At 41.3% G+C, this 25,104-nt stretch overlaps 2 protein-coding genes across 2 annotated transcripts; one reads left to right on the forward strand and one right to left on the reverse strand.

Moving 5' to 3' along the window:
• Positions 1-5,084: 5,084 nt before the first annotated feature.
• On the reverse strand, positions 5,085-11,685 carry wnt9b (wingless-type MMTV integration site family, member 9B). Its single transcript, XM_080043535.1, has 4 exons — positions 11,486-11,685; positions 10,608-10,861; positions 8,680-8,945; positions 5,085-7,103 (listed from the first exon to the last, which is right to left on the reverse strand). Exons 1-4 carry the CDS (start codon positions 11,569-11,571, stop codon positions 6,642-6,644), a joined length of 1,068 nt encoding a protein of 355 aa, XP_079899661.1. The 5' UTR covers positions 11,572-11,685; the 3' UTR covers positions 5,085-6,641.
• Positions 11,686-13,551: 1,866 nt separating this feature from the next.
• On the forward strand, positions 13,552-24,886 carry arf2a (ARF GTPase 2a). The gene is made up of 5 exons (XM_080044079.1): positions 13,552-13,621; positions 20,205-20,359; positions 20,503-20,613; positions 21,144-21,268; positions 22,741-24,886. The coding sequence occupies exons 2-5, from the start codon at positions 20,215-20,217 to the stop codon at positions 22,900-22,902; spliced, it is 543 nt and encodes a 180-aa protein (XP_079900205.1). The 5' UTR covers positions 13,552-13,621; positions 20,205-20,214; the 3' UTR covers positions 22,903-24,886.
• The last annotated feature ends 218 nt before the right edge of the window (positions 24,887-25,104 follow it).

The following is a 25,104-nucleotide window of genomic DNA, read 5'->3' on the forward strand; positions in this document are numbered from 1 at the left end:
GGAGAAACTCAGAAGAAGCTCCCAGTGTCTCAATGGGTTCTGGTGGGAATGGGGGTCCAGAGGTGGGGCCAGAGAGGTGGTCCCGCAAGCAATTGTTGTTATGTAGTTGTCTTGTTAGTATCAGAGCCTGTTAATGATGTTGAGTCTGTAAAGAGTGTCCATTGTCAAGTCAATGGAACAACCGAAGATACACAGAATGAAGAAGATAGGCAAAACCATCCCCAAAGAGGCATAAAATTACAGCGAGGAAATTCACAATTACCACAAAAAGATGCAAAACAACTACAAAAACTGATGCAAAACGAACACAAACAGACTTAAAATGATGCACGGAATGACTCCAAAGAGATTTCGAATCAAATTTACACAAAGTGATGCAAAACCACCACAAACAAATGCAAAATGGCAGACTTAATATTGTAACTATTAATTTATTGTGCAGTTTATTATTACCAAAAACTTAGTCTTTGTGCCCACATTAATTGAATCTGTCTCTTAACGCACACACGCATGCACACACACACACACACACACACCCTGCCCTGCCCTGCAGCCTTAACCACCTGTGACACCCAGAGATGCTGTCCAACCTCTGTGGTTGGGTGACGTCTCAGCTGGGACGGGAACACAAACAGCCCCATGGCACGGAGCACGATACACTGGACTTCCCCTACCTGACAGCCTACTGTGCACAGTCATGCACCCACTCTCGACCACATGCTCATGATTAAGTCGCATGTGTCAGATAACCAAAGTGAGCAGTTCCCACATCTCTGAAGATAATAGATTTTGAAGTTACATTATCGTGTAACTGAATCCTTAAATGACAGCGATGGTTTAATAAGTGAGAGCACTTGACTTGTGGAAATAAAAATGAAGCCAACAGATGGCATAATTGTGTAGCTGCAGATATTCCAAATCATCACAAACAATGTTCCAGACTTATTTCTTAGAGTTGTTGCTAGTTGAGAGAACACATTGCTCTGCCCTTTATCTGTGTTTTGCTCTTGTGGACATTGTTGATCTGGGAAGGTTTTGTTTTGTTTGTAATGGAGGTCAGAGAGAGAGAGAGACAGAGTGTATGTGTGTGTGTGTGTGTGTGTGTGTGTGTGTGTGTGTGTGTGTGCGCAGCTGAGAGAAAGGCAGAGGAGTACCATATATTGAGAAGGGGGAGTCGGTTATGAAAGTGCATGGTCTTATCACGTCCTATCACAGTGGCTGCAATGTAAACCCTGCTGTTAGTGCTCCAGGTGTTTCTGTGAGTGGCATGGGAACAACCTCCCCCAGGAGTTCCCCGGTGGGGGGTGGGGAGGGCAACATGGACTGGTCAAGGGGGGGTGCCAGTATATTTGCAGGGCATCTTTGTCAAATCAATTCACAAACACTCTTGTGCAGCATGCTGCCCTGTCCTCTGTGCCATGCTCTATCTTGCTGCCATAGCAGTAAGCCACATCTTCAAGCATCCAGCCCACTTTCAGTTTTTGTCTTTGCTTCACTTTATGCTTGTTTGTTGAAAGGTCTTGCAAATTATTTTCAACTTGTGAGGCTGTAATCAGGCACAACAATGCTTGGAGCGAAATGCTAATGTCAGGTATTCTAACATGCCCACAAATACAAAGCTAACATGCTGATGGATGTTAGCATGCACGCATTTGTTAATAGCCTATACAAAGTTCAGCTGAGACTGATTTGACTGCTGGTAATTTTATAAGTGTCTGGACAAGTTCACCTTTTGACCTGATGATGGCGCTAAAGGAAAATTCACAAAAGGCATAGGATTATCATCCTCTGGGGACCATGAAGGTCCAAATTCAACATATTGAAAGTGCTTGTTTTGTGTGACCAGCAGCCTAAACCAAGTGATATTTTGCTAGATATCGTAGAAGAGAAAGAAAGATGGTCACTATTAAATTAGTGAAGAATTAAAGCATTTTTGCTTAAATAAGACCCAACATAGGATGCATATTGTAACAGAGAATATGAATAAAAAGTTATTAATTGTTCAGATAAATGGTTAACTCAATCCAAAGACAATGTCTGCTTTAATCTTGTGCTTTACATTTTTACCACTGTTCATACTGTAATAATTTGCTCTTCTCTAATCTTTCCCTCTGTTCTCAGGTGAAATCCATCAATTCAGCCCTGCTGCCCGCTCAATTGAGCATCACAAGTGTATACACCATTCCTCTACAACCGCGCGTCTCATCAGCTATTGTGAGGAACTCAGCCACCATCCCAGTCCACCTCAGCCCTGCAGAGTTTGGCCCCCCCATAGAGGTATGCACTCAGCCTTGTCATAGCTCTAGGCAGTGCATGTTCTTGTTGTGGGTTGAGCAATGGCATTAGTCATTTCACATTCCAAATTCCTACCCCATGCCGTATTCACAACTCTCTCTCGTTTTTTTTAACTGCACCAAATCCATTCCCCTCATCATCCTCTTTATAATTTCATTTTCTCTCTGCCAATGTGTGGGTGTGGGGATTAAGGTTCAGCACTGATGCTGATCTTAGTACTTTCTCCACAGAGATGGAAGTCTTGTAGAGTTTAGATGTTTGACCCCGGGCCACAGAGGTTCCTATTACAGGACGGGACTGCGTTTTGTGTCCTTGAGCAAAGTATCTACCAAGCCTTTTTACCGCTTCAGTTAACATCTACCATTCGTACATAGCTTTCAGGTTTATACATCACTCATTTGTGTAAGTCGCTTTTGATAATATCTTTCTGCTAGGCAACGCAAATAATAATACATATCTCAAGAGACGCCCTGGCCACAGTGTTCGTCAATTCATCTTCATCTATCAGAGCACAATGAACGGTTGCAGCCCGGACCGGCATAGTAACCTTTACCTGAACCAGGCCAATGCAGACTCAAGAGATAGTGTTACCTCCAGCGTCGTCACCCTACATTATCTATGTCATTCAGTGTGTCGGGGTGGCAGAGGGGAAGCTCCAGCAGCAACAGCAACAGCATACAACGGCCCGCACCGCACAGGTTACCCAGACTACAAACACGCACTCACATATCACTCCCACCTGAAGTGACCACAGGTGTGCACATGGCAAGTATGCACGCACATATATGCAAAAAACCTCTCTGCCCTCGCCTGTCTGCTGTCAGGACTCTTTCAAACACACACATACACACATACAGGAGCTTGCATATTGCGCCCCTGCTCCGTCCAACCCCCCACACTGCTCAAAGCAGCCACCCTCGGGGCTTGTGCGTGCGAATCCGTCTGTGGACTCAGCAGCCCCCATCACTGCACCCCCTCTACTCAGGGCAGTGAGGGAAATGAAGGCTTTAGGAGTTCATTATAAAACAACAACAGCAGCAGCAGGGGATAGGCCTCCTGGGGCCACAAACTATCCCATCTCATCCCTCCATCCTCATCTTTCTCCTTTATGTCCCTCAATATCTCAACCCTGGTCCACCCTGCTCCCTGCGACACACTCCTCTTACCCATTCCTTATCCCGTAGCTCTGCGGAGAAGAAGGTGGCTTTAAAAAAATGTATATAGCTTGAATAAAGTTACATATTTATCCACAATATTATATTATGACGAGTTGATATTGTGAGTCAGGAGGTTTAACGTGTTTAACTTGTTTGACCTCAGAAAAATGGCTGAGGTATTTATGAATCGCTGAACTTAAGGTTTCAACTTTATTGCCTAAGAAAGGAAATTCATATGCAAGCGAAGGGATATGAGCAAAGTTTTATATTGGTCATATGTTGTTGTTAAAAGACAGACGAAAACATATTGCTGCCATCCAGTGAAAAGCATGTATCTCAAAAACAGCTGTTCTCAGTTTGTGTCCATGTCCTTTTCAGCCAATCGAGTGGGTTTTTAAATGGCCTATTTGACTTTAGAAGTTGGACTATTTAGTATTTATTAAATTTAGTAACCCTATTTCTCTATACATGATTGAAAATGTTTGGTACAGACATGAATGTGGAAAGAAAGAATATGGTTGAAATTGAGTGACATTCAGATCATCTCATATTTATTTTTATTTTTTTTAAACCTTTATTTATACAGGTAAATCCCATTGAGACCGAAGACTGTTTTACAAGGGAGACCTGTTTTCCTTTCCCACGTTACCATTCACACACACATTCATACACCGATAGCAGGCTAACTATCGACATTCACACGAGGCAAGGTGGGTGAAGTGTCTTGCCCAAGGACACAACAACCATGGCACAGGTGGCAGGGCGGGGATCGAACCTCCAACCCTTTGATCATCAGCTGACCCTCTCTACCAACTGAGCCACAGTCGCCCCCGAAAGTTAAAGTTTTTTCGCAATCAATTTGGCAGATTTATGTCCCCGAGGCATGCAGCGATACTCATCACACTGAGAGATAATGTGCTTCACCTATACCACATGCTGTACAATCATTATGGTTATTTTTAGGGTCATTAAACCTGTGAGAAAAAACAGAAACAAAATTGAAATTGTCCTATAAGTTCACTGGAATACTTTGGTTCTTTGGTTGATGTTCTAATAAGGAATAATAATGTATAATCATGGTAATTAGAGAGCAACATCAAAAGCGGCGGTACACACATTCTAAATACTTCAAACAATGGACCTCTGTACTCTGTAGGATCACTGATGCCTTGCACATAAGTGGAAAGTTATGATTCAGGGATAATAGCACGTAAACTGCTCTTCTTCGTTGCTTTCTTTATGGTGAATTGGGGGTCAAACTCTGTGTAATACACATCACGCTTGTGAGTCATCACTTTTGTCATCGTCGTCAGTATGATTTGTAAATGCGGTCTGGTGTACTGGCTGGAGGCACAACACCTGTAAGCGTGCCCTCCACCCACCCGGCCCTTGCCTTTTACTGGGGCGGTTTAGGGATGATGCAGTGAGACCACAGTCCTTTCAGATGAAAAGGAGGGCAGGGCAGTATCAGCAGGAAGTGGGTTTTAATTTTTGCTCAACACACGCAGGGCACAGGGCTTAGAGGCAGGTGCATTGCCCTCGCCTGCGTGTGGAGTGTGTGTGTGTGTGTGTGTGTGTGTGTGCACGTGTGTGAGGGCGCAACAAAACACATAGTTCTTACAAATGTGGGTTCATTTATTAATCTTATTTATTTTAAATAAGAACGTAATGCAACAAACAAAAACAAACACATTTGCTTTTGAAATATGGATATATATATATATATTACCAAATTCAAAAGAACTGTACAACAATCTTAACATATGATCTTTAAAACAAACACAAAAGGATAGGACATAACTCTGCACAGCTCATAAATCTTACTGATATTTGCCAAAAGATTAAGTGAGGTAGAAAAATTCCGATTCCCCGTTGTCATGCGCCTGGAGCCCTGACATGAGTTATATGCATATTGTGTACAGTTCAGAACCACTCAAACAAAACAAATAACCTTTTTGGGTCCCACGTACACTTTCGACCCGCACACATGGACACTTAAAGGGTTGTCTCAGATGTAAGGATGAGGGAATAAACATCGCGATTTTCTTTGATTAGCCATTTGGGAAAATAAGGAGAACGATTAGCCTACTTCAAAGGCAAGGCTCGGAACAAAGATGTGGCTAAATTATACCAAATGGTTCAATCGGGCAATTTGAAACTTGAAAGTATAACATAGTGTGGGCTTCTATGAGTAGAACAAAACACAAGGGGACGGCTGGTATGTTAGGAAATTAAGGGTTTTTCATTCTTTGCCTTTTGAAAGACATTGTTTGGTGTTTCCCTCACTAGTATCCCGGGGTGTTTCCCTTTTGTTCAGTAGAGCACACATTAGGCTACATGTAGACATTTCCATAGACATTTCCATAAGAGCAACTGAAACCCAGCTTGTTTCTTTACACAATAACCCTGTTAATGCATGTAGAGTTACAATGTATATCGGCGGCATCGACCACCCCTTAGAGCTTCCAGTGATTCTATTTAAACATATATTTAGACATAACCTTTGTCTCTTTAACTTCTATGAATAATTATACGCTTTGTATCATATGTAGCAAGAGCAACTTAAGTGCTTTTTTAATCAAAAATGAACTGAACACAGCAGACAGAAAGACAGACAGGTGGATTGCTTTCAAGGCCATTTTTAGCCTCAGTGGCAAAACTGCATTAAAGGAAGGTTAAAGTATAAAGCAGCAGTACGACAGGCAGACACAATGACTGATACAATAAATAGTCAAGTGGAAAGGGGCCAAATCAATTATAATACAATAAAGTTGCAGTCATTGCTCCCCCTCAAACGTGGGGTTTGATGTCGCACTGCTGGCGACATCCAGTTCAGTCCAGTACCAGTTTTTTTTTAAGAGCTCATTTCCCTCCGTCCACAGCAGAGTGGGCATTTCAGTGCATCCAGCGAGAGAGAAGCGGAGTAGTTTAAAAAGCATCCTCATCTACAGCAAGTAAATCGATGACTATAGCATATAACCATCTAGCAAATATCATAATGTTACAAGTGTATGGTTCCTCCCCAAAATAACATGCGGGGTCAGACTGGGCGATCTTTTCTCTTGATGTTGGAGATTCCTCAGTGGACTGTCAATGGGCGCTTACAGTGCAGCCATGTCAGATGTGTCAGGTGATCCCCAGGTCTGTTGAGCACAGTTGCCCTGTATTACTCCTATCTGGTCCATTTCGCTATGTGTTTTTGCAGGTGTACACCTCCTCCTCTCGGACGCACGTCTGGCACTCCACGTGGCAGCACCAGCGCACCTGGCAGTGGCAGGAGAGGCTGGTGAGACGCATGGCGGTGTTGTAGCCGCGGCCGCAGCACAGACTCTGGCAGCTGGTGTCTTTGGCGCAGGAGCGTCCGCCCGTGCCCGGCGAGTAGCGCGAGGCCCTGCAGAAGCTGGGGGAGTCCTCCAGGAACACCAGGTCGGTGGTGCGCAGGCTGTTGCCGTGGCGACGGGGCCCCGCCAGCTCCGTCTCCCCGGTGGCGGCGTTGGTGACGCTCAGCACGCGCACCGCCGTGTCGTAGCGGAACTTCAGCAGCCGCCCGGTGTCGTGGAAGGGAGACAGCTGCTTCCAGCAAGTCCGCACAGCACAAGAGCCCGAGACGCCATGACACTTGCAGGTGGTTTTCAGCCCGCTCTTCACTGCCTGAGAGAGGAGAGAGAAGAAAAAAAAGGAGAAGATGAGATGTCAGTTCCTTCAGTTTGATTCATTACCTGGCCCTCTTATCTGGGAGGTCTATCTGGACAGGAGTAAGACAGTTTCCTACAGGGGTGGGTATAGGGGGGTTAGGGGTGGTGGTCTGCTGCAGATAGTGTGCCTTTAGCCCAACTCAGTCAAAACTTTTTGACATAATGGATTGAGGGGTGGGGGGGGAGGAGGGACTAGTGTTCAGCATGTCGTATTTCATTTTCCTCCCATTTCTCACTTGGACAGCTCTTTGCAATTTTTTTTCTTCTCTCCCCCCCACCAAAATGTGTTGAAACTAGCTCTGCTGTCTGCTCCTCTCTCTCCTGCCTCTCTTCCCTAAAGCCCGAGGCAGAGGTGACAAACAGTGCAGACGGTGGAATCTCTCCACCCTGTTTTTGTACATGCCTGCTCATGGAAAACATTGATAAGAATTTATGTGCAAGAAAGAAGTGCCAAGAGAAATTAAGCAGCAGCGGTTTGTGATGGTGCCCCTTTAATTCAGGTTAAAAGTTCACCGGGTTTGATGGTGGTCAGTGATGAGATACGCGATCACTCAGCTTGAGAGCTGCTGTCTTGGCCGGGGCCGGAGACAGGTCATACAGAGGGAGCCAGAGGGTACTTCTGGGTTGAAAAGTTCTGCTCAGTTCCTCCCTTTGCAGGTATGAACCCCTCAGGGGCTTCAAACACCATTATTGAGAGGTGAGTGGGGGTGCCGACCACTTCATGTTTTGTTAACGCGGTTTGTGGTCTTTTTCTTGGCCACATTGTTGTTAACTGAAGGAAACATTTAACTCAGTAAAAGATGAGATAAGATAGTTTCTCTAAGTTCTTCCTGTTGCGTTTTTTTTTCTTTTATTCTTTCTTTCTTTCTTTGTGTCTCCACCGTCTCTGGCTCTGTCTAGGTGTGAGCTACAAGGAGTGGGACCCTGGGGCCTGCTATTTCAGAGCTACACACACACACACACACACACATACACACAGTGGTGGTTATGAACATTAGGTGGATTTATGAAGAGCACGCAGCGATCCATTGAGTGGAAAAAAACGCTCGCTCGTATATTAAAAAAAAGAGGCCACGGTTATAATCGTTCTCTACGACGTGAGAGACCTTTAATTTTCTGTTGGGCCCGCACAGCAAGCTTTATCATGCCTGAGAACACCTGGCTCCCGACGATCCCACAGCCGCCTTGTCTCTCCCCGCCACACTGCCTCACCCCCCTCCATTCCTCCGTATTATCCACCAAGGCCAACGACGGCAGCGTTATAAGGGGGGCGTTTGTGTTTGTCTGGCTGGCACTGTTAGAAAAAAATGCAGGTGAGGATTACAATTTCTGTATCCTCTTGATGGCGCGGGAGTGTGTCAGAGAGGTGTAATTGTGTTGTGAAAAATTGCAGCCCATCTAATTGGGCAAAGTGTGGCTCAGGTGTTAGGTGTAGGTGCTGGTTTCGATGCCTTTGGGCCTGGGTGGCAACTTCGTCATGCAGCGAGTTTGATAATAATGTTATTGCTTTTATTTGGGTCTACTACACTCACCCGAATTCCGACGTTGATGTTGTGTGCGTCGATCTGGGCCCTCAGGTCCTTGCTGACCCTCTTCTGGCCGAGGAACTTCTTGAGGAACCTGGTGCTGTACTTGAGGTTGTCACCGCAGACCCCCCACTGCCACGCTTCTCTGTGCTGGATGCCGGGGGAGTCGTCACACGTGCACCTCTCCATTCGGCCCGAGCTGCAAGCCTTGGCGAGCGCGTGGGTCAGCGCCGCAGAGGACACCGCCAGTAGGAAGGCAGTCTCCTTGAATGCTGGAAGAGATGTATATACAGCTTTGAATGCAGGAAGTATTTGTGGTATAAAATACAATGTGTTGTGAGTGCATACTTTTTGATTAGATTCGGGAATTAATTCCTCATTTTAAACATCAAAATGTCTTCTGCCTGCGCCACTGTGGGCTTAATGTTTACAAAGAGCTCACTACGTTGTCATGGTTTACTACAACCTCAGCATTATTCTGCAAGTTTTTCTTGTGTCATAGTTCCTCCTCTGACCTTTTTCTTTTGGTTACACACTGTTATTTGCTTCACCCAGAGCCGTCGCCAGGGTATATTTTGATCCAATTAATTATTATTTTGACTAGGAAGGATTTTCTCAGATGAAAGTGGGTAATCACCGCCACCCTTTTCCTCTGGGAATGGGCGCTTTCCCGAGATAAAAATAACCACGGGGCTTGAGCACTCTGCACCACACCACATTTCTTGGGCTTTCTACTCCCTCATTATCTCTATGCTGACCTGTTCGTGTTCACCCACACACAGATCCATATGCATAAAGCCAGGAGGATCCTAAAGCATTTTCTGTGCACAGCAGACCTGCGTGGTACTATATGCAATAAGGTAACTTAGTATCGTTTAACCCTTTTTTTAAGTTTAGCTAATCAATGGTTGTAACAACAACAACAACAAAATGTATCCAAGTATACAACTTTTGGAAAACTTTTTTCAGGCAATGTATAAGGCTACGTAAAGGGACAAGGCAGAACATCTTATTTAACAGAAAATTAAAGAGAAAGGAGTTTCGCCTCGTGTCATTGTCACAAATGCTTTGATGATGCAGCTGCTGGAATGACTGCCATTAAACAACATAGAGCACAGTCGATTCGTCACACAGCCATCCAGATGCAGCACGACTAAACACTGGTTAAAGCTCATTTCCATCTTGGAAAATCAGTGAAGCGGCAAGGAAATACTCGATACATTTGCTTTAAGGTTTTGTGATTATAGGGCGGTAACGACCAATAAAAACAAAAATAAAACGTCTAAAATGTATTTTGCTTTTTATACTTAAACAGACTGACAACATATATTTATTGGAGTTAACATGATTTTATGAAAATGTATGTTTGAAACATTTGGCTACTTTAGAAGTGAGAGATTTGATCACATCCCTGTGTGAGACTGTTGACAAAATAAATACTATTTTGAATCTCACTATTACTATTATTATTATTATTATTATTATTATTATTATTATTATTATTATTAATAATAATAATAATAATAATAATAATAATAATAATAAACTATCAATATGATGATTGTATTGATTGAGTCAGAATCATGATATATGACTGTCTCCAGTCTTGGCCCATAACTTTTGTAACAGCTTAACTGAATATAAACGATAGATAGATAGATAGATAGATAGATAGATAGATAGATAGATAGATAGATAGATAGATAGATAGATAGATACCAAATCACCCATCAAACGTATAATGCATCTAAGTGAGTATGAGACAAAATCGGGCAGCATATGCACCTGTTTCACCTAGGAATACAGAGAAATAAAGATTTAAAAAACGCATAGCAGGATAGTCTCGGGTTCGAACCTTGCACTGGGCTCTCTGTATGACTGCTCACCTGGGTGCTATAACTGCAAAAAGCCCTAGAGTTGAAGTTATGGCTTACCTCTTTTCAGGAGGCTTCCCCGGCCGTCCATACTGCAGTTCCAGCGCTCATTCCTGAACTGATAGCGGCACTCCAGGAGGCTGAGGCGCACCGACTCCCGCAGCGTTTCGGCCAAACCAGGCTCCCTGCGACAGAGTCTCTTCTGCCGCCGCGTCAGGGTCATCTGCTCGCACTGCTTCAGGTGCGCCTTGCCTGTCGGAGCTTCATTTGAAAACGGAGCCGGTAAAAACACCAAGGGTTCACGACCTGTCAGCCTGGGAGTGAAAAGGAAGAAAAAAACTTTAGGAAAATTCAGGTGAGCTGCTTTTGTAGACTAAGTAGCCTAAACCGTGGACTAAGGGAATGTAGGCTATAGGCCTACCCTATTCCTATGAAATAAACTTAGCTCTAGAGTCTAGAGTCTAAAGGCTAGATTTACGCAGGCTATTACGGGAAATGTTCTCCAGCCATTAAGCTGCTGCCATTAGACCTAACAAAAATGTGTGACAATTACCAAATTTACGAGTGGACACTTTTCCTTACTCATCCTTGCCACCTGAAAATGTTATTTCGTCTGTCAGTCATTTTAAACAATAAATAATAGGCCTACAAGCTATAAGAAGAACGTTTTAAATAATTAAAGTTAGGCAACATAAAAAGAATCCAGGTAAAATAATTAGTTTGTGCACAATTAGGCGTGCGAAGTTTGACTTAAATTGTTAAAGGTTGTTGTTATTATCTCTTCTCGCTTATTTTTCGCGGGTTTACCTGCGTTTAAAACCCCGCGAATAAGACCTAGGCCTACCTGCTAATTTTGGTGGAATAGCGGTGTATTGAAATTATAGGACAAATGCAATCATTGAATGTGATTGGCAGAAGTGAAAAGAAAATCGGCTGACCCAAAATAAGCTGCAGTGTGTGAGAGAAGGATGCTGAGGGCTATCAGTCGCAATAGGCAGGCGGTCCGTGGGAGCCTGGAGCGCATGATGCCGGGTTGGTGCTGCTCTTCATCTCGCTGATTCTTCAACGGAGAAAGTCTGTGCCGTCTGCTCGGCGCATCTCTTTAAGGGGCCCTACATGCACGCAGACTTTCAATCCAGTGCACCAGGCCCAGTGGTCCACTCCGCTGGGAGGCAGGGCCCTTTGAGCAGGAGGGGGGGCATCATCATCCTGCTGCGCCCTCATTGGATTCTCTCTCAATAATGTTATTTTCTGTTCCCTCCCACTGTTACACCACTCAGGTGGTCGGAGCTGCAAAACGAGCGAGTTTACCTGATGAAGGCATAATATTGAGAATAGACCTGGGTTCCAATCAAAAGGATGTCCAGGTGCCCAGCCGCCCTGGTTACAAACTGGAATCCACACCTCAGCTCGAGCCCTGTTCAGGGAAACTGCAGGCATTTGAAAAAAAATATCTTATTTCAGTCTGTCAGTCGGTCTCAACTCGTAGCCTATCCACTAATAGGCCTATACTTTCCACTCAGATAGCCTATCATTTATGCATTGTCCCAAGAAGACCCCAAGTTTAACCCACAGTGGCATACATCCACTCTGAAGTGTCTTTGACCAACAGGTGTGGTCCCTGACAGAGGAGAAAGCAGAAAGAAAATGTTTTTATTTGAGAAGTATGCTAAAATAAAATGCAAAATTATAGTCCTAGGCAGCTAGATTTTGAAAAAAAAAATCCAAACAGAGAACCCTTTAGTCAAGAAGTAAATGATCCATTAAGTCTGAGATTAAAGGACATAGGTAAACCTGTATATTATGAAACGCCCTGTAGCCTATTCTAAAATGACTACAAACCCCATGTTCTTTCAAACATAATGGAAAAAACAATAATGAATGGAGCCCCATCTAGTGGATTTAATACAGAAATTCAATCTGGGAACACAAATGGATTTTAGGCCTATGGAGTGAAACAATGTCAGATCAAGGCTGAAGAAATTTACAATTAAGAATACACAAGACTTGTACCTATGGGTGAAAGCTATGGATTGTATTCATTATGGACGAATCTAAAGAGTTTTGCTTTATTAATAATTTGGTCTATACAAATAGGCTACATCATAGATAAAAGGCCAAATGTATTCAAATATTTTGTTTTGCTCTAACTAACACCCAAATATATTCACTCTACTATGTTATCAAGCAGAGATGGGCAGCAAATCCTCACAATTTAGATATTGGAGTCAGAGTATCAGCATGACTTTGACAGCGATTAGGACTAATCCATTACAAAAATGAGTTGGAGATAATAATTCTAACGATCAGCTAATCAAATTCAAAAAGATTTGCCTGACACGTTGTGACCATAATTAAGACAGTGCCCTGTGACTGTCCATCTTCCAAACATCCAGGTCAAAGACACTTTTGTAAGCAGTTAATTAAATATGTAAGCTACCTATGAGATAGGCCTATAAGAAGTTGAAGTATAGTAGGTAGGTTATAGTAGCCTATAGGAATAGTAAGTAGGTCCTATAGGTAGAAGTTCAATGAAAAAAGGCATTACACGTGTTTGTTCTGTCGGAACCTTGAAATCAAATGCACAGAAAGTAGCCTACTTTCTCATAAAATATCGATTATAGCCTATGATAATTAACCTACAGCTTGAATGACCCCCCAAACTCAAATACTTCATAATGATAGCAATTATTATTTAAAGGTACTTTGCTGAGAAGTTCAGCTGATTATTATTATTATTATCATTATTATTATTATTATTATTATTATTATTATTATTATTATTATTATTATTATTATTATTATTATTATTATTATTATTATTATTATTATTATTATTATTATTATTATTATTATTATTATTTAGTAGCCTGTTCGATACCCCTGCACTTTTGCAACCTATCCACACTATTTGCCAGCGCCAATGCAACCTTTCGACATTTGAAACCGCCATAAAATACCATGAAGAAGAAGATGCAGAACTGATGACGAAGAAGAATACGACGTCGCCGGAAAAACGCCATTTTGTTTTCGGAGCAGCAGCAGTGAGAAAGGGACGAGAACCGTAAGCAAAGGTACGGCAATTATTTAAAAACATATAACATCAGTGTGTCAAAGGTCTTACTTTCATGTCAATACGGGTGTAGAGGAAGCACCTGTTAACGTCTTCAGTGTTAGTTTGTTGTAAATTGTCTATGCTTGAATCCTGGACCTAGTACGCTAGCTGTTTCCTTAGCAGTTTAAATTTAGCACGGCTATGTTAGCTTATGACACGTATAAACATTTTTATCTCTGACTATAAACTCCTGCTTAATATTTGCCGGCGAATGTTTCCGTCAGGCTCGACTTTTGTGTTTATTTTCTTCTTTGCGCTGTAGAGTTAGTGTTCATCTTCTATGATTCCTGAAACATAGCCGGGCTAGCAGGCTAATGCCGAACACCCCTTCCTGCTTCATGGCTAACGTCAGCTCATTAATAATCAGTATTTATTCAATTATTTACTTAGCAAAGATCGCTTTGAATATCCGTACAATTGAATTCAGACAACTCAAAATAAGAACATAGTAAACACGCGAACGTTACTATTTTCGTGTCAATTGTTTACGGACACATAACAAGTCATTCATTCATCTAAAAATAAGGCCTACATTTGTATTAAAATGTCTTCAATCAATCCTTTAAAATTCTTAAAAATGCTATGACAGTCATTGTTTCTGACGTCACTTTAACATTAAAAAGTTCAGAAATAATTGTTAAGAATTAATTTTTTAAATAATTAACGAATAACATCACAGATCGTGATCTCATTATTATACATGGCGACATTAATGTGTCACATTATTATTATTACCAATCATTTGTCTCTGCAATCAGTTTTATTGTACAATCAGTCTTTGTTTTTATTACATCTTAGAAAGTCTTAAATCTAACTTGCCTTACGCTGTAGGAACCCTGATTAGTGCATTGCAAAACACATGATGTCCTTTATTGTATTAACTCCATATGTCAATTGGCATTACCTGTGGGTATCTGCTCTTATAATCCAGCTATAGTGCAATTTTTTAACAAAATCAGCCTGTCAATTTTACATTTCATTGATAATACATGTTGAACCAAAGAAATATTCTTCCATATTGCATTCTCCCTTATTTTCCTAAAACCGTTAAGTAATGCCTCTTGTGCCTTGCTGTGTCAGAATGAAGGAACCTGTCATTCCTGTTTAATCACAACGGAAGCAATTATTTGACAGCAGCATGTCATCATTTGTCTGAAACTGGAGGCTAGCCTAACCCATAAGTTTTTTAGGATTGTACCAGTACAGACATGTATTCTAATATTAATGCAGGTCATAAAACAACAAAATATTGCTTTAACACATTTTCAGAAAACCCTTTAAGAGGCTAAACTGTAAAATATTATAGATTAAAATATATTAATTTCTTAAAATTTCTCATTTTGTCTCATTGCTGTGGTACTACGTGGTAATGGCGCTGCATGCTAGGTAGCAGGAGAATAACATGTTGTCTTCATTAAGACCTTAGTTGTTTTCAGGTGAACAGAAGAAATTATTACTTTTTTTCTCTAATTTATTCAGAAAGTCACTTTCTGCTTACAAGTATTGTGTCAAAGTTTCCAAGATCTCTTTTCTTTTTCTGTTCCCCTCTATCGTTGACCTTTTATATTGTTCCTTTCAAATAATTACTGGGGAATGCCAGCAATGATACCATTGTGTTTGAAAGACGGTTTTAGAACGTCGCGGGGGAGAAGTCGAAGCAGAGTGAACTGCTCGTTGCAGCGCGTTGCAAGCAGTCACCAAAGATTTGACATGTCAAATCGGCAGGTCAGGTCCAGTTTTAGAACGTCCAGGCCAGCTCGATGCGAGCAGTTGTAGCTGCGTCTCATTGCGAGGTGAATCTTAGGTCTGAATGCCTGCCAACTGCCAAGTATGAAGTTGACAATGAACAAGGATTCAATCAATCCATGAAAATTTGCATTGTGAGTGACACACTGTGAGCCCTGTTGAGGTAAACGTTGAGTGCTCCACGTATAATTCGGGTGGAGTCAGTTTGGTTGTATAACGACAGTATTTTACTTGCCACCTAGGGTGGGCATAAGTTGCACTGTTCAGAAAGTTGGAACAAGAATAGCAGACTATGCTTTTGTTTTAGACTTTTTTTCTCTTCAAAACCTTTGAATTGCTTCAGATTATAACATAATGCTCAATGCTCCGTCCTAGCCGTGGATCCTACAAGTTAGTCAGTGTTTCCCCTAGATTTTTTTTTAGGCCCGGTGGTAAGAGCTGATGAAGAGTATGCGCGCCGCGTGCGTATCAAATTTCTAGAAGAAATTGACCAAAACGAACCCCATTTGGGATGAGCCTCTTTTGACAGCCCGTTAAGAATGAGGGTATAGGGTTATGCTTTCACATTCAGTACGTGTGGTGTTTCTCACAGGATTTTTAGATCCTGTAGGGCCCTAGGAAATCCGTTAATTTTTTTTCCAAATTCCGTTTTATTTTCACAAATTCCGTTTTTTCCGTTTTAATCTCATGACTTCCGTTTTTTTACAATTAACACTCATTTCGTCATCAGAACGAGTGTCTAATTATTGCGAACAAATAATATTCTAACAATTTAATCAGATATAATGCTTAATTTAAAATACATCACAACATTGCACTGTTTTTAGTGCTTAAAAAAAGCGAAAAAACAAATGTGGCTATAACAGAAAATAAAGCCATTCATTTTGTGCTTCAAGTGAAACATTAAATATTATTTTTACATAAATAATAAAATCCTTATTAACTTTGCAAGAAGCTGGACTTGAGTGAAAATTGGACAAGGCTCTATAAGTCCATGGCTTTTACCTGTGGGACAGCGCTTCACCCAACAGCGGGCTGCAACACCAACCTACAGTCTATTGTGCGACGGAGAGTTAGTTAACATTAGCATCAGCGTTAGCCGACATCACGGCAACAGCTGAATAATGTAACACATTACACAAGTTACACTACATGAAAACAACGGGCTGTAGACGCTAGAGTTATAATTGCGTGTAGGAAACATTGTTGAGACTGGAATTTCGTACCACAGCGGCCGTTCCATAATACAACACTCCCTTTAGCAATGGCTGAATATAAGACCTCCCTGTGCTGTGTATCTGCGGGAGCGAGTGGCATTAATAACTTAAAAACAGTAAACGTTTAACATGATTACGTGCTTTTAGATGCTTTAATCATGTGCCGAATTTATAAACTGACCATATTATTAACAATAAATTAAGTTATGTACATGTCAGAGTTACGTACATGGATACATTCATAAGTAAACATTGAATAGACAGATTAGCGATCCTGCAGCCAGGCTCTACTTTTCACGGCAGTAGTTTGGTCTTTAGATGTCGCCAAACCAAAATTCCTCCCTAGTTCTGCTTTAATTTCAACCGTGTTGTTTGCCTTAGAAATTGAATTTCACCAAAATAATGGCGAATTCCGTGACATTCCGTGTTAACAAGCAGATTCCGTTTTTATTGCCCGATTCCGTCCGCGTTTTCATTATCGCGGAAATCATAGGGCCCTAATCCTGCTGGGTGAGAATGGACCTTCTAGGGGGTTCTGGGGGCATGCCCCTGCAGAAGAAAACTTTATCCTTTTAAAGTTAAATGCATCAATCTGGTGCACTTTGAGAGGCGAAATCTGATAAATGTTGTGCTCTATAAACATATGTCATATGTCCTGCCTATAATTATTTCCTGTAATAATTTGGAGACACAAGCCATGTAAACTATTGAAGAAAAACACGTGGATTTCAATAAAAAACAATAAACACTAAGATCTAATATAGACAGGTCCTTAGGACTCATTTCTGGAATAATCTGAATCACCTAACCTTGAAGCTAGCCTACCGAAAAAATTATTTATTTATTTTTTAGGCAATTAGCCTTGTTGAAAATAAATTAATTAACATAGGCTACACATCATGATTAGCCTATCAACATGTGTGCTACATAAGGCAAATTCCCTATTCCAACCATTATATTTCATCTAGCCTATTCCTCAATTTAAAACATAAAAATAAAGTAGAATTGAAAATAGGGATGGCCATTTAGAATTTTTTCTTTAACCGGTTAACCACCAGAATTAACAGTTATTAACCGGTTAACCGTTAAGATTTAATGTAGCCTATTTATAGTGAAATACATGAAGCATTATAGCAGTGCTCCCGACCTTTTTTTGTTCCAAGGACCGGCATATTAATTTAAAAACAATTCAGGCACCAGTAGCCAATTTAAATGCCTACATTTTGACATTCACACGGCACCTTTGTCTGTTGTGAGAAGAGGTCTAGTATGCGAATGTAGGAGCAGAAAGTGCAATAAGAGACTGAAAGGGACATTTACACACACACACACACACAGGCTTAGGGGATGGGTAGCCCACCGAAACCCGGTGCTAAGTAGTGCTGAGCACGGGGCAACATTTTGAAAGACCGTAATATTGATAAGCTCCGATGTTATCAGTACTGCATAATGATCCTTAACGCTTTTGTTTATGACAGATTTTCGCTATTGATCCTGGCACACAATCATGGCAGACCTATGTTTGTGCAGGGGGCGGACACTCACTGTCTGGCTGTCTGTCACTCCCTCACACACTCACTGAGACGGTGATAGATGCAGGACAGCATCCACCTCAAGAAGGCTAATGCTAGCGCTATGTTAAGATAGCGGGAGCCCACGCTGTTAATTAAATTATAGAAACATATGACACGGGAGTGTTGTAATGTGACCATAAGTCGTGACTGGGAGCGTACCATATGGACCTATTATAAAGTTGAGCGTAGCCTACACTTCTCGTTTCATTCTTTACCGACAGTTGGCATTCTTACATCCGGTTTAGCGATATCAAAATAAGAGTCCGGATTTCAGAGAAATTAAGATTATTTAATTTTTTTAACCGTTTAACCTTTAGTATTAACCGGTTAAAGATCTTCTTAACGGTTAACGGTTAACCAGTTAACCATGGACATCCCTAATTGAAAATACAAAGAAATAAAGCTTGTAGGTCTACAATAGCCTGCTGTTTTCAAGATAACTTAACAGTTTAAACAATAAATAAATATTTCCCTCGAAAATAAATTAATGCTTTTCTCTCTGAGAATGTCAAAGGCAGTAGCAGTGTGGCACTTCTGTAAACTTACTGAAACGTGTGCATGCCGTTTTTTTCTGCTCTGTCTCTGCTGTTGATACAGATTGGTTGTGTTGCCATGGCGACGTAGCGATTTTAACTTTCTAAGTTTTGCTCAGCACTTTTTCCTGTTCAACGTCCCTGTTACTGAGTCCTTAATATCTCCATAGCGCAGGCGCTGGTTTTATTTTCGCCACTAGTTCAGCGTTTGCTTGCTAGTCATGCTCCTGCTCGTTGGCTTCCGTGTTTAACAAGTGCGCACCGAATGCACACGTGCATCGCGCCGCGCGCAGACACACAGATCAGCTGATGGGATGATCAAACGAGAGGTTGTAAAGACAGCCGCACAGGAGGGGTAGACTGACAGTGCCGCGCAGACGCGCGCAAATGATTATTACGGAATCAATGAAAGATTGATTTATAAAAAAAATAAAATAAAAAAAGTCAGGCTGCTGTTGGCCTGGCGGGAGTCTCGGCCGCCAGGCCTGTATAATGTTAGGGGAAACACTGTTAGTTCAGTTGTGTACTTGTTAAATGTGTTGGAACTTTCACAATTTTAACTTGCTTGTGCAGTTCAGTTCAAATAAAATAATCGGACCAGCCTTCATTCATTTTCTTTAATTGTCTGCAACAATGTCATTTTGATGATTTCAAAAACAAAAAATTTCTGATGCACAGAATGATGGCTATTACCGCAGACATTGTTTATCTAATTGATTTTTAATTGATAAAGAAATCCATTGTTAGTTTCTGCACTACAGTGGACACTGTGATAACATTTCCTATACAGCTTCAACAAGTGAAGTTTAAGCCTGGTCATTTTGCATTGTCAGCCAAGATTATGCAAGCGGAAGTTGTAGGAAGGGCAGTGATATACATTTTTTTCACTGACCATAGATGCAATTGTCCAGTATCCAACGCTGTTGGACATTTTGTCCTCTTAGTAACCATCTTCCTCTTTCTAAATGACTCTCTTTTTTTACTGGTGCTTATCTCTATTGCTCTCTTAACCTGCACATTTAACACACAAATGAGAAGAACAAGCTGAGGCATGTCAACAATAGACATTGTGTAAACATCTTTAAATACCTTTTATAAGCCTGTGGTGTTAGGTTGAGAAACATAACAGAATTGTGACATAAAGCTTATATGTGATCCCTTCACTGACCACTTCTGCAAAATAAAGATGTTATTAGGAGTTAAAGTCTCTTCACACTGTAGTTAGCCACTGGGCGGCTGTGGCTAAGCGAGTAGGGCACTCTTTGGTGGTTCAATCCCCTGCTGTCTATAGCAACACTGCAAGCTTTTCCTAACACAGTGAGACTTAAAGTTAAAATCTTTAAGTCACAGTTCAGGCAACATTAACTTTAAAATCTGGAACATTAACCCTTTGATAATATCTGTGCCATTGTTTACAATGTGTTATCCCCATTTTGTATAGTGCTCACTCAATACTGTTTGTCCTTCTGCAGGTAAACCAAAATGGGGAATTTCAGTAGTCTGTTTTCTAAATTGTTCGGCAAGAAAGAAATGAGGATTCTGATGGTCGGACTTGATGCGGCTGGAAAGACCACCATCCTGTACAAGCTCAAACTGGGAGAAATTGTTACAACAATCCCAACCATTGGTGAGTCCTCTCCTGCATGAGAAATGCATAGCTTACCACCAACAATGCCATATATCTTTGCAAGACCATGCAGCGTGACAACAACAACAAATAATCATTCTTTCTTCTTTTGTCTATCTCTTTGTTTTTCCCTCCATCCCCAGGTTTTAATGTTGAGACGGTAGAATACAAGAACATCTGTTTCACAGTGTGGGATGTCGGCGGTCAGGACAAGATCAGGCCACTGTGGAGACATTACTACCAAAACACACAAGGTGGGAGTCTTCTTGACGCTTCTCAGAAGTCTGTTAAAAAGCATTAAAAAAGCATTGAATATAATATTCTCAAAATCAGGCCTTAAAAGCATTGAATTTAACTGACAAAATATTGAACATCCTTTACAAAGGTCTTACATTTTTGATTGCCCCATTTTGTAGGATGAAATAAATACTTGGATAAAGGTTGTAACGTGACAAAAAGCACTTTTACATGTTCTTATTAAGAGTATACATACACTTCACAAAGCTATTGGTACAGTATATCAATGTGAGTATATTAATATCAGTAAAGAGTAAAAGTACCTTAAATGCCTCAGAATTTTCCATTATATTCTTCCTATTTTTGCCAGTATGGCCTTGATGTTGGCATAAGATTTCAATTTAAATGGCATTACAAAGTCTTAAATAAGTAACTTGGAGATTCCTTGGGGTACCCTGCTAAGCCCACTGTTGGTTGCATCTTATGTTACATGTAGAGATTTGTATCCACTTCCTTCAAACAAAGCTCTCCTCCTTTCTATTTCCAGGCCTTATCTTTGTAATAGACAGTAATGACATGGAGCGAGCTGGTGAAGCGAGGGACGAGCTGATGCGAATGCTGGCTGAGGATGAGTTGAGGGATGCCGTGCTGCTTGTGTTCGCCAACAAACAGGTGAATTTGTGCGACTCTCCTTAAATAATCGCGCATCATTACCATGGGAAACCCTGGAACCCTTCAATGGCCTTTAGTTTATGTTCACAGGATTTGACTACTACTATTTCTGCACTCTACTGTGTTTTGTCCATTTAAAGGTGGAGTCATTGGTTCTTGAAAGTGCTTGTCAAAATCATTGAATATCTCTTCACGATCCGCTAACCATCTGTACTGTGTGCTGGAGAGAAAAAAAAAATCCAGTTTTAATACACAGCCTAGGCTTTGTAAACTGATAAGTAGACAAAGAGGGCCCACCGTAGCTAGCAACAATACTGTTTACACAGCCTAACGGCCCCCACACACATCCTACCTCTACTGCGCGTCTACCTCGCGTCTGCGTCTGACTTTTTGTCACAGACTGTGAAATCAACGTAGAGCGAGCACACATCCAACCTCAGACGCACTGCTGAGGCGCGTCGGAGGCACGTCTGCAGCGACGCTCCCCTTCACCTCAGGAGGCTCGCCTATTTTTTTCTGAGAGCAGCGCGTCTCTCTCGCGTCTCTTTGCTTTAACTGATAGAGAAATACTCTGCTGACAGTCATACCAGCAGCATTCACTCTAGTTACACGTTTACCCGGTGTGTTTATTTCAAAATAAAACATCCCTCAGTCGTATACGCGAATAATCCCTTTATTTCACGATTTAATTGTGCAATCAAAATCCGAGGGATTTAAAACCTAATTTTCAATTAGTTCTGGCATTTCATTTTTGGATAAATGACACATATAGAGATCCAATATAGTGAAGAAATAAAAAAGATCATGATGAGCGCAACAGTTTTCCGTTGCTTTATCTGTGTCTACGGCCTTCTTCTTCCCCGACCACACCCCCCTCTCTCTCCCGTATAAATCAGTAAAGTGATTTTTGAAATACTCTGCTGAGAGTCGCATTGACTTCATACTGGCATCTTTCGCTGTAGTTTCACCATTTCCTGGTGTGTCCCCTTCAAAATAAAACTTCCAACAAGCGAAAATATGGCCAAAAAAAAGAAAAAAAATGGCAATGGGGCGCACGGATTACTGTCCAGACTCAATATAAATCATATGCATCATAGATGACATGAAAGAACTTCATTTTTAATGGGAATTATCTATGAAAACTCTATGTAGAAAGATAGGGCTTTTAGAAGCAGCGCTGCAGCAGCAGCAACTGCTGAGACGTTGCATGTGTGTCCGAGAAAAGTCCGAGAGAGGCAGCAGTAAGGTAACGCGACGCGCTCCAGAGGTAGACGCAGGATATGTGTGGAGGCCGTAAGCTGTGTAAAATACCAGATTTTTTTTCAGTGGACCTACAGGCCTACTCCACCCTAAATAATGAAATTGCTGATTTGCAAGTAGTCTTAAAGTGATCTGTGCAAACCTTAACAGAGGATGTTGGTTGCCTTTTTCTCTACTCGTTAATTAAGTGTTGTGTTTTTCGGCTCTTTTAGGATTTGCCCAATGCGATGAATGCCGCTGAGCTCACAGATAAGCTGGGCTTGCACACCCTGCGCCAACGTAACTGGTATATCCAGGCCACGTGTGCCACCAGTGGAGATGGTCTCTACGAGGGTCTCGACTGGCTGTCAAACCAGTTAAAGAACGCAAAATGAAGCGTCACTCCACCTCCTGTCTGTCATCTCGGTCTGCAGTGTGATGGGAAACACTGCACTGGTCCCGGTCTCGTTTTTCCCCTCTTTCATCAGGAGCGTTGGACCTTAGCCCAGTGCTCCCCTGCATCTGTGTACTGTATGGGTGTGTTTGGACAAGTATTTTTGGATGAGTAAGTGTGTGTGTGTGTGTGTGTGTGTGTGTGTGTGTGTGTGTGTGTGTGTGTGTGTGTGTGTGTGTGTGTGTGTGTGTGTGAGAGAGAGCTGAGTGGGAGCAACCCTGCTGTGCATTGAACAGTCGATTCTCAAGCACCTCATTCCTTCAGTGTCAGCACAAAGGCACTGGTCTCCACAGGTTTTACATCTGATATTATCAATAAGGCCTTTTTATATAACAAATAATAAATTACCCTAAAAAGACATAGCGTATACCACAGTGTAACCCATGTCTTGTTTGATACAATAAAATACCTGACACCTCAAATAAGTTCATTCTTTTGATAATTAGGAGTTTTCTCTGCTACAGTTAAACCACCGGATAATTGTCTTTGTTTAATTTAGCTGAATTTTGAGTCGCAATTCTGAAGTCTGTATACTATAGGTCCTTTTCCCTTTTTTGTTTTAGCTTTTAAAAATTTGATTCAGTGCCACCTCTGAAATATATCCCTCTGATGGATATTTGTTTTCATGGGGCCTTGTTTTTCAAACCCACAGGATTAAAAGATCCATCTTGACTGGGTCTAGAAAAGGCAATAATTGTGTCCTGTTTACGTATGTGGAGATGTGTTGAGTATTGCTACCATGTCGTTGGTGGATGTGTGGGTTTAAGCTACATCCAGTCCATTGGAACAGCGAGGCCTTTTTAGAGTTGCTCCTACTCTTAGCTCTTTATTTACTGATAGTCTTATTTTCTTTTGTACGTAGTTCTTTGGTTTAGGGTCTGTTTTCTATTTTATTATTATTATATTATTATTTTTTAACGTTATTGTTGATGCACGCATGACCTGGTTTACTTTGGCATAAGCTGTCGTAACCAGGTGTGCAGTATTTTTGAGTGAAATTGGACCAATTAGTTCAGAAAGGGCTCATTGTGTTTGGCCGCCCGCTCCTGTTTTCCAGAGGACACATGCTCTTGAACAAATTGTCAGCGCTGTAATAGACGGTACAGTTGAATTGGAAGTGTTTGTACTGGACCGCTGTATGACTCAGCACTGTAAATGCTTCCTCAATGCTTCAGGCGTTATGGTGTTTTTCCTGCATGTAGCCTGGGCGCTTCCCCCTGGAGGTATTTACCTTAAGTCTCTAATGCCATTTGCATGGCCCCATCAGCCTGCACCGGCTTATGTGAAGACGGCATTTTACCCATCAGCCTTTGCAACTAACTCACAGACAATAACCATTCCCATTGCTCTACACCAGCAGACAGATAAAATGTGCAAGTGCATCAGTTAACCCAGTAACAATAGTTTCCCACAAAACCATTGATCCCAAAGGTTCCTGCAATTACTAAGAAACCAATCTTGAACTGTGCACGACCCTTCTGAGTGAGGATGACGCTAAGGTCATAATATCACACTGACCTCTAAAGGGAAATTCATTTTTCCCATTTTTTTTTTGTGTTTTTCTACAACTGGACATTTTTAGGTATTTTCTTGAACAGTGACTTATCAACTATTCTTTTGGGCTTTCTTTGTCCGGACATTGTTGGTATTGGTATTTCTAAACATCTGTAGAGGTTATAGGATAAGTGACATCATCTGGTATTCAGCAAGAAATACAAATGTTTATTATATTCTTTGAGAACATGTATTTAAACTTGACATCATTCGCCTACCTTTGTTCAGATGTGAAGCTTTAATTATCAAGATTGTTTCTGTACAAATGACAAGGTATGTGCATATGTATTTCTTAACTACCTTTTACGCTTTTTTAAACTCATCTTGTAACATCTGATAAATGCACTATAATAAAGAGAATCTCTATTGTACATCTCCTTACTGGCCTGAATTGAATTTGAATTTTTTGAAGGTTTTCATATGAGAGAATAATGCTTAAGATATTATTATTGAAATTGTGGTATGTTGCAGCCTCAAAATGTCTTTAAGCCAAATGTGAAATTGACAAATATGTAGTTATGTCTGAATAACAGTCCACCATCAAAATCAATATTCAGTTTACCATCATGTAAAACGGAAGCAGCAAATC

This window comes from Ammodytes marinus (assembly GCF_949987685.1).
Source record: "Ammodytes marinus genome assembly, chromosome: 16".
NCBI classification, from domain to species: Eukaryota; Metazoa; Chordata; class Actinopteri; order Uranoscopiformes; family Ammodytidae; genus Ammodytes; species Ammodytes marinus.

Excerpts from the sequence above, each read along its gene's own strand:
- arf2a (XM_080044079.1), top strand. The coding sequence starts at position 20,215 with ATGGGGAATTTCAGTAGTCTGTTTTCTAAATTGTTCGGCAAGAAAGAA. Across the intron at positions 20,360-20,502 it reads TACAACAATCCCAACCATTG|GTTTTAATGTTGAGACGGTA; the intron begins GTGAGTCCTCTC and ends CTCCATCCCCAG. Across the intron at positions 20,614-21,143 it reads TTACTACCAAAACACACAAG|GCCTTATCTTTGTAATAGAC; the intron begins GTGGGAGTCTTC and ends TTCTATTTCCAG.
- wnt9b (XM_080043535.1), bottom strand. The coding sequence starts at position 11,571 with ATGCGCTCCAGGCTCCCACGGACCGCCTGCCTATTGCGACTGATAGCC. Across the intron at positions 10,862-11,485 it reads CACACTGCAGCTTATTTTGG|GCTGACAGGTCGTGAACCCT; the intron begins GTCAGCCGATTT and ends TTTCACTCCCAG. Across the intron at positions 8,946-10,607 it reads GGGAAGCCTCCTGAAAAGAG|CATTCAAGGAGACTGCCTTC; the intron begins GTAAGCCATAAC and ends CATCTCTTCCAG.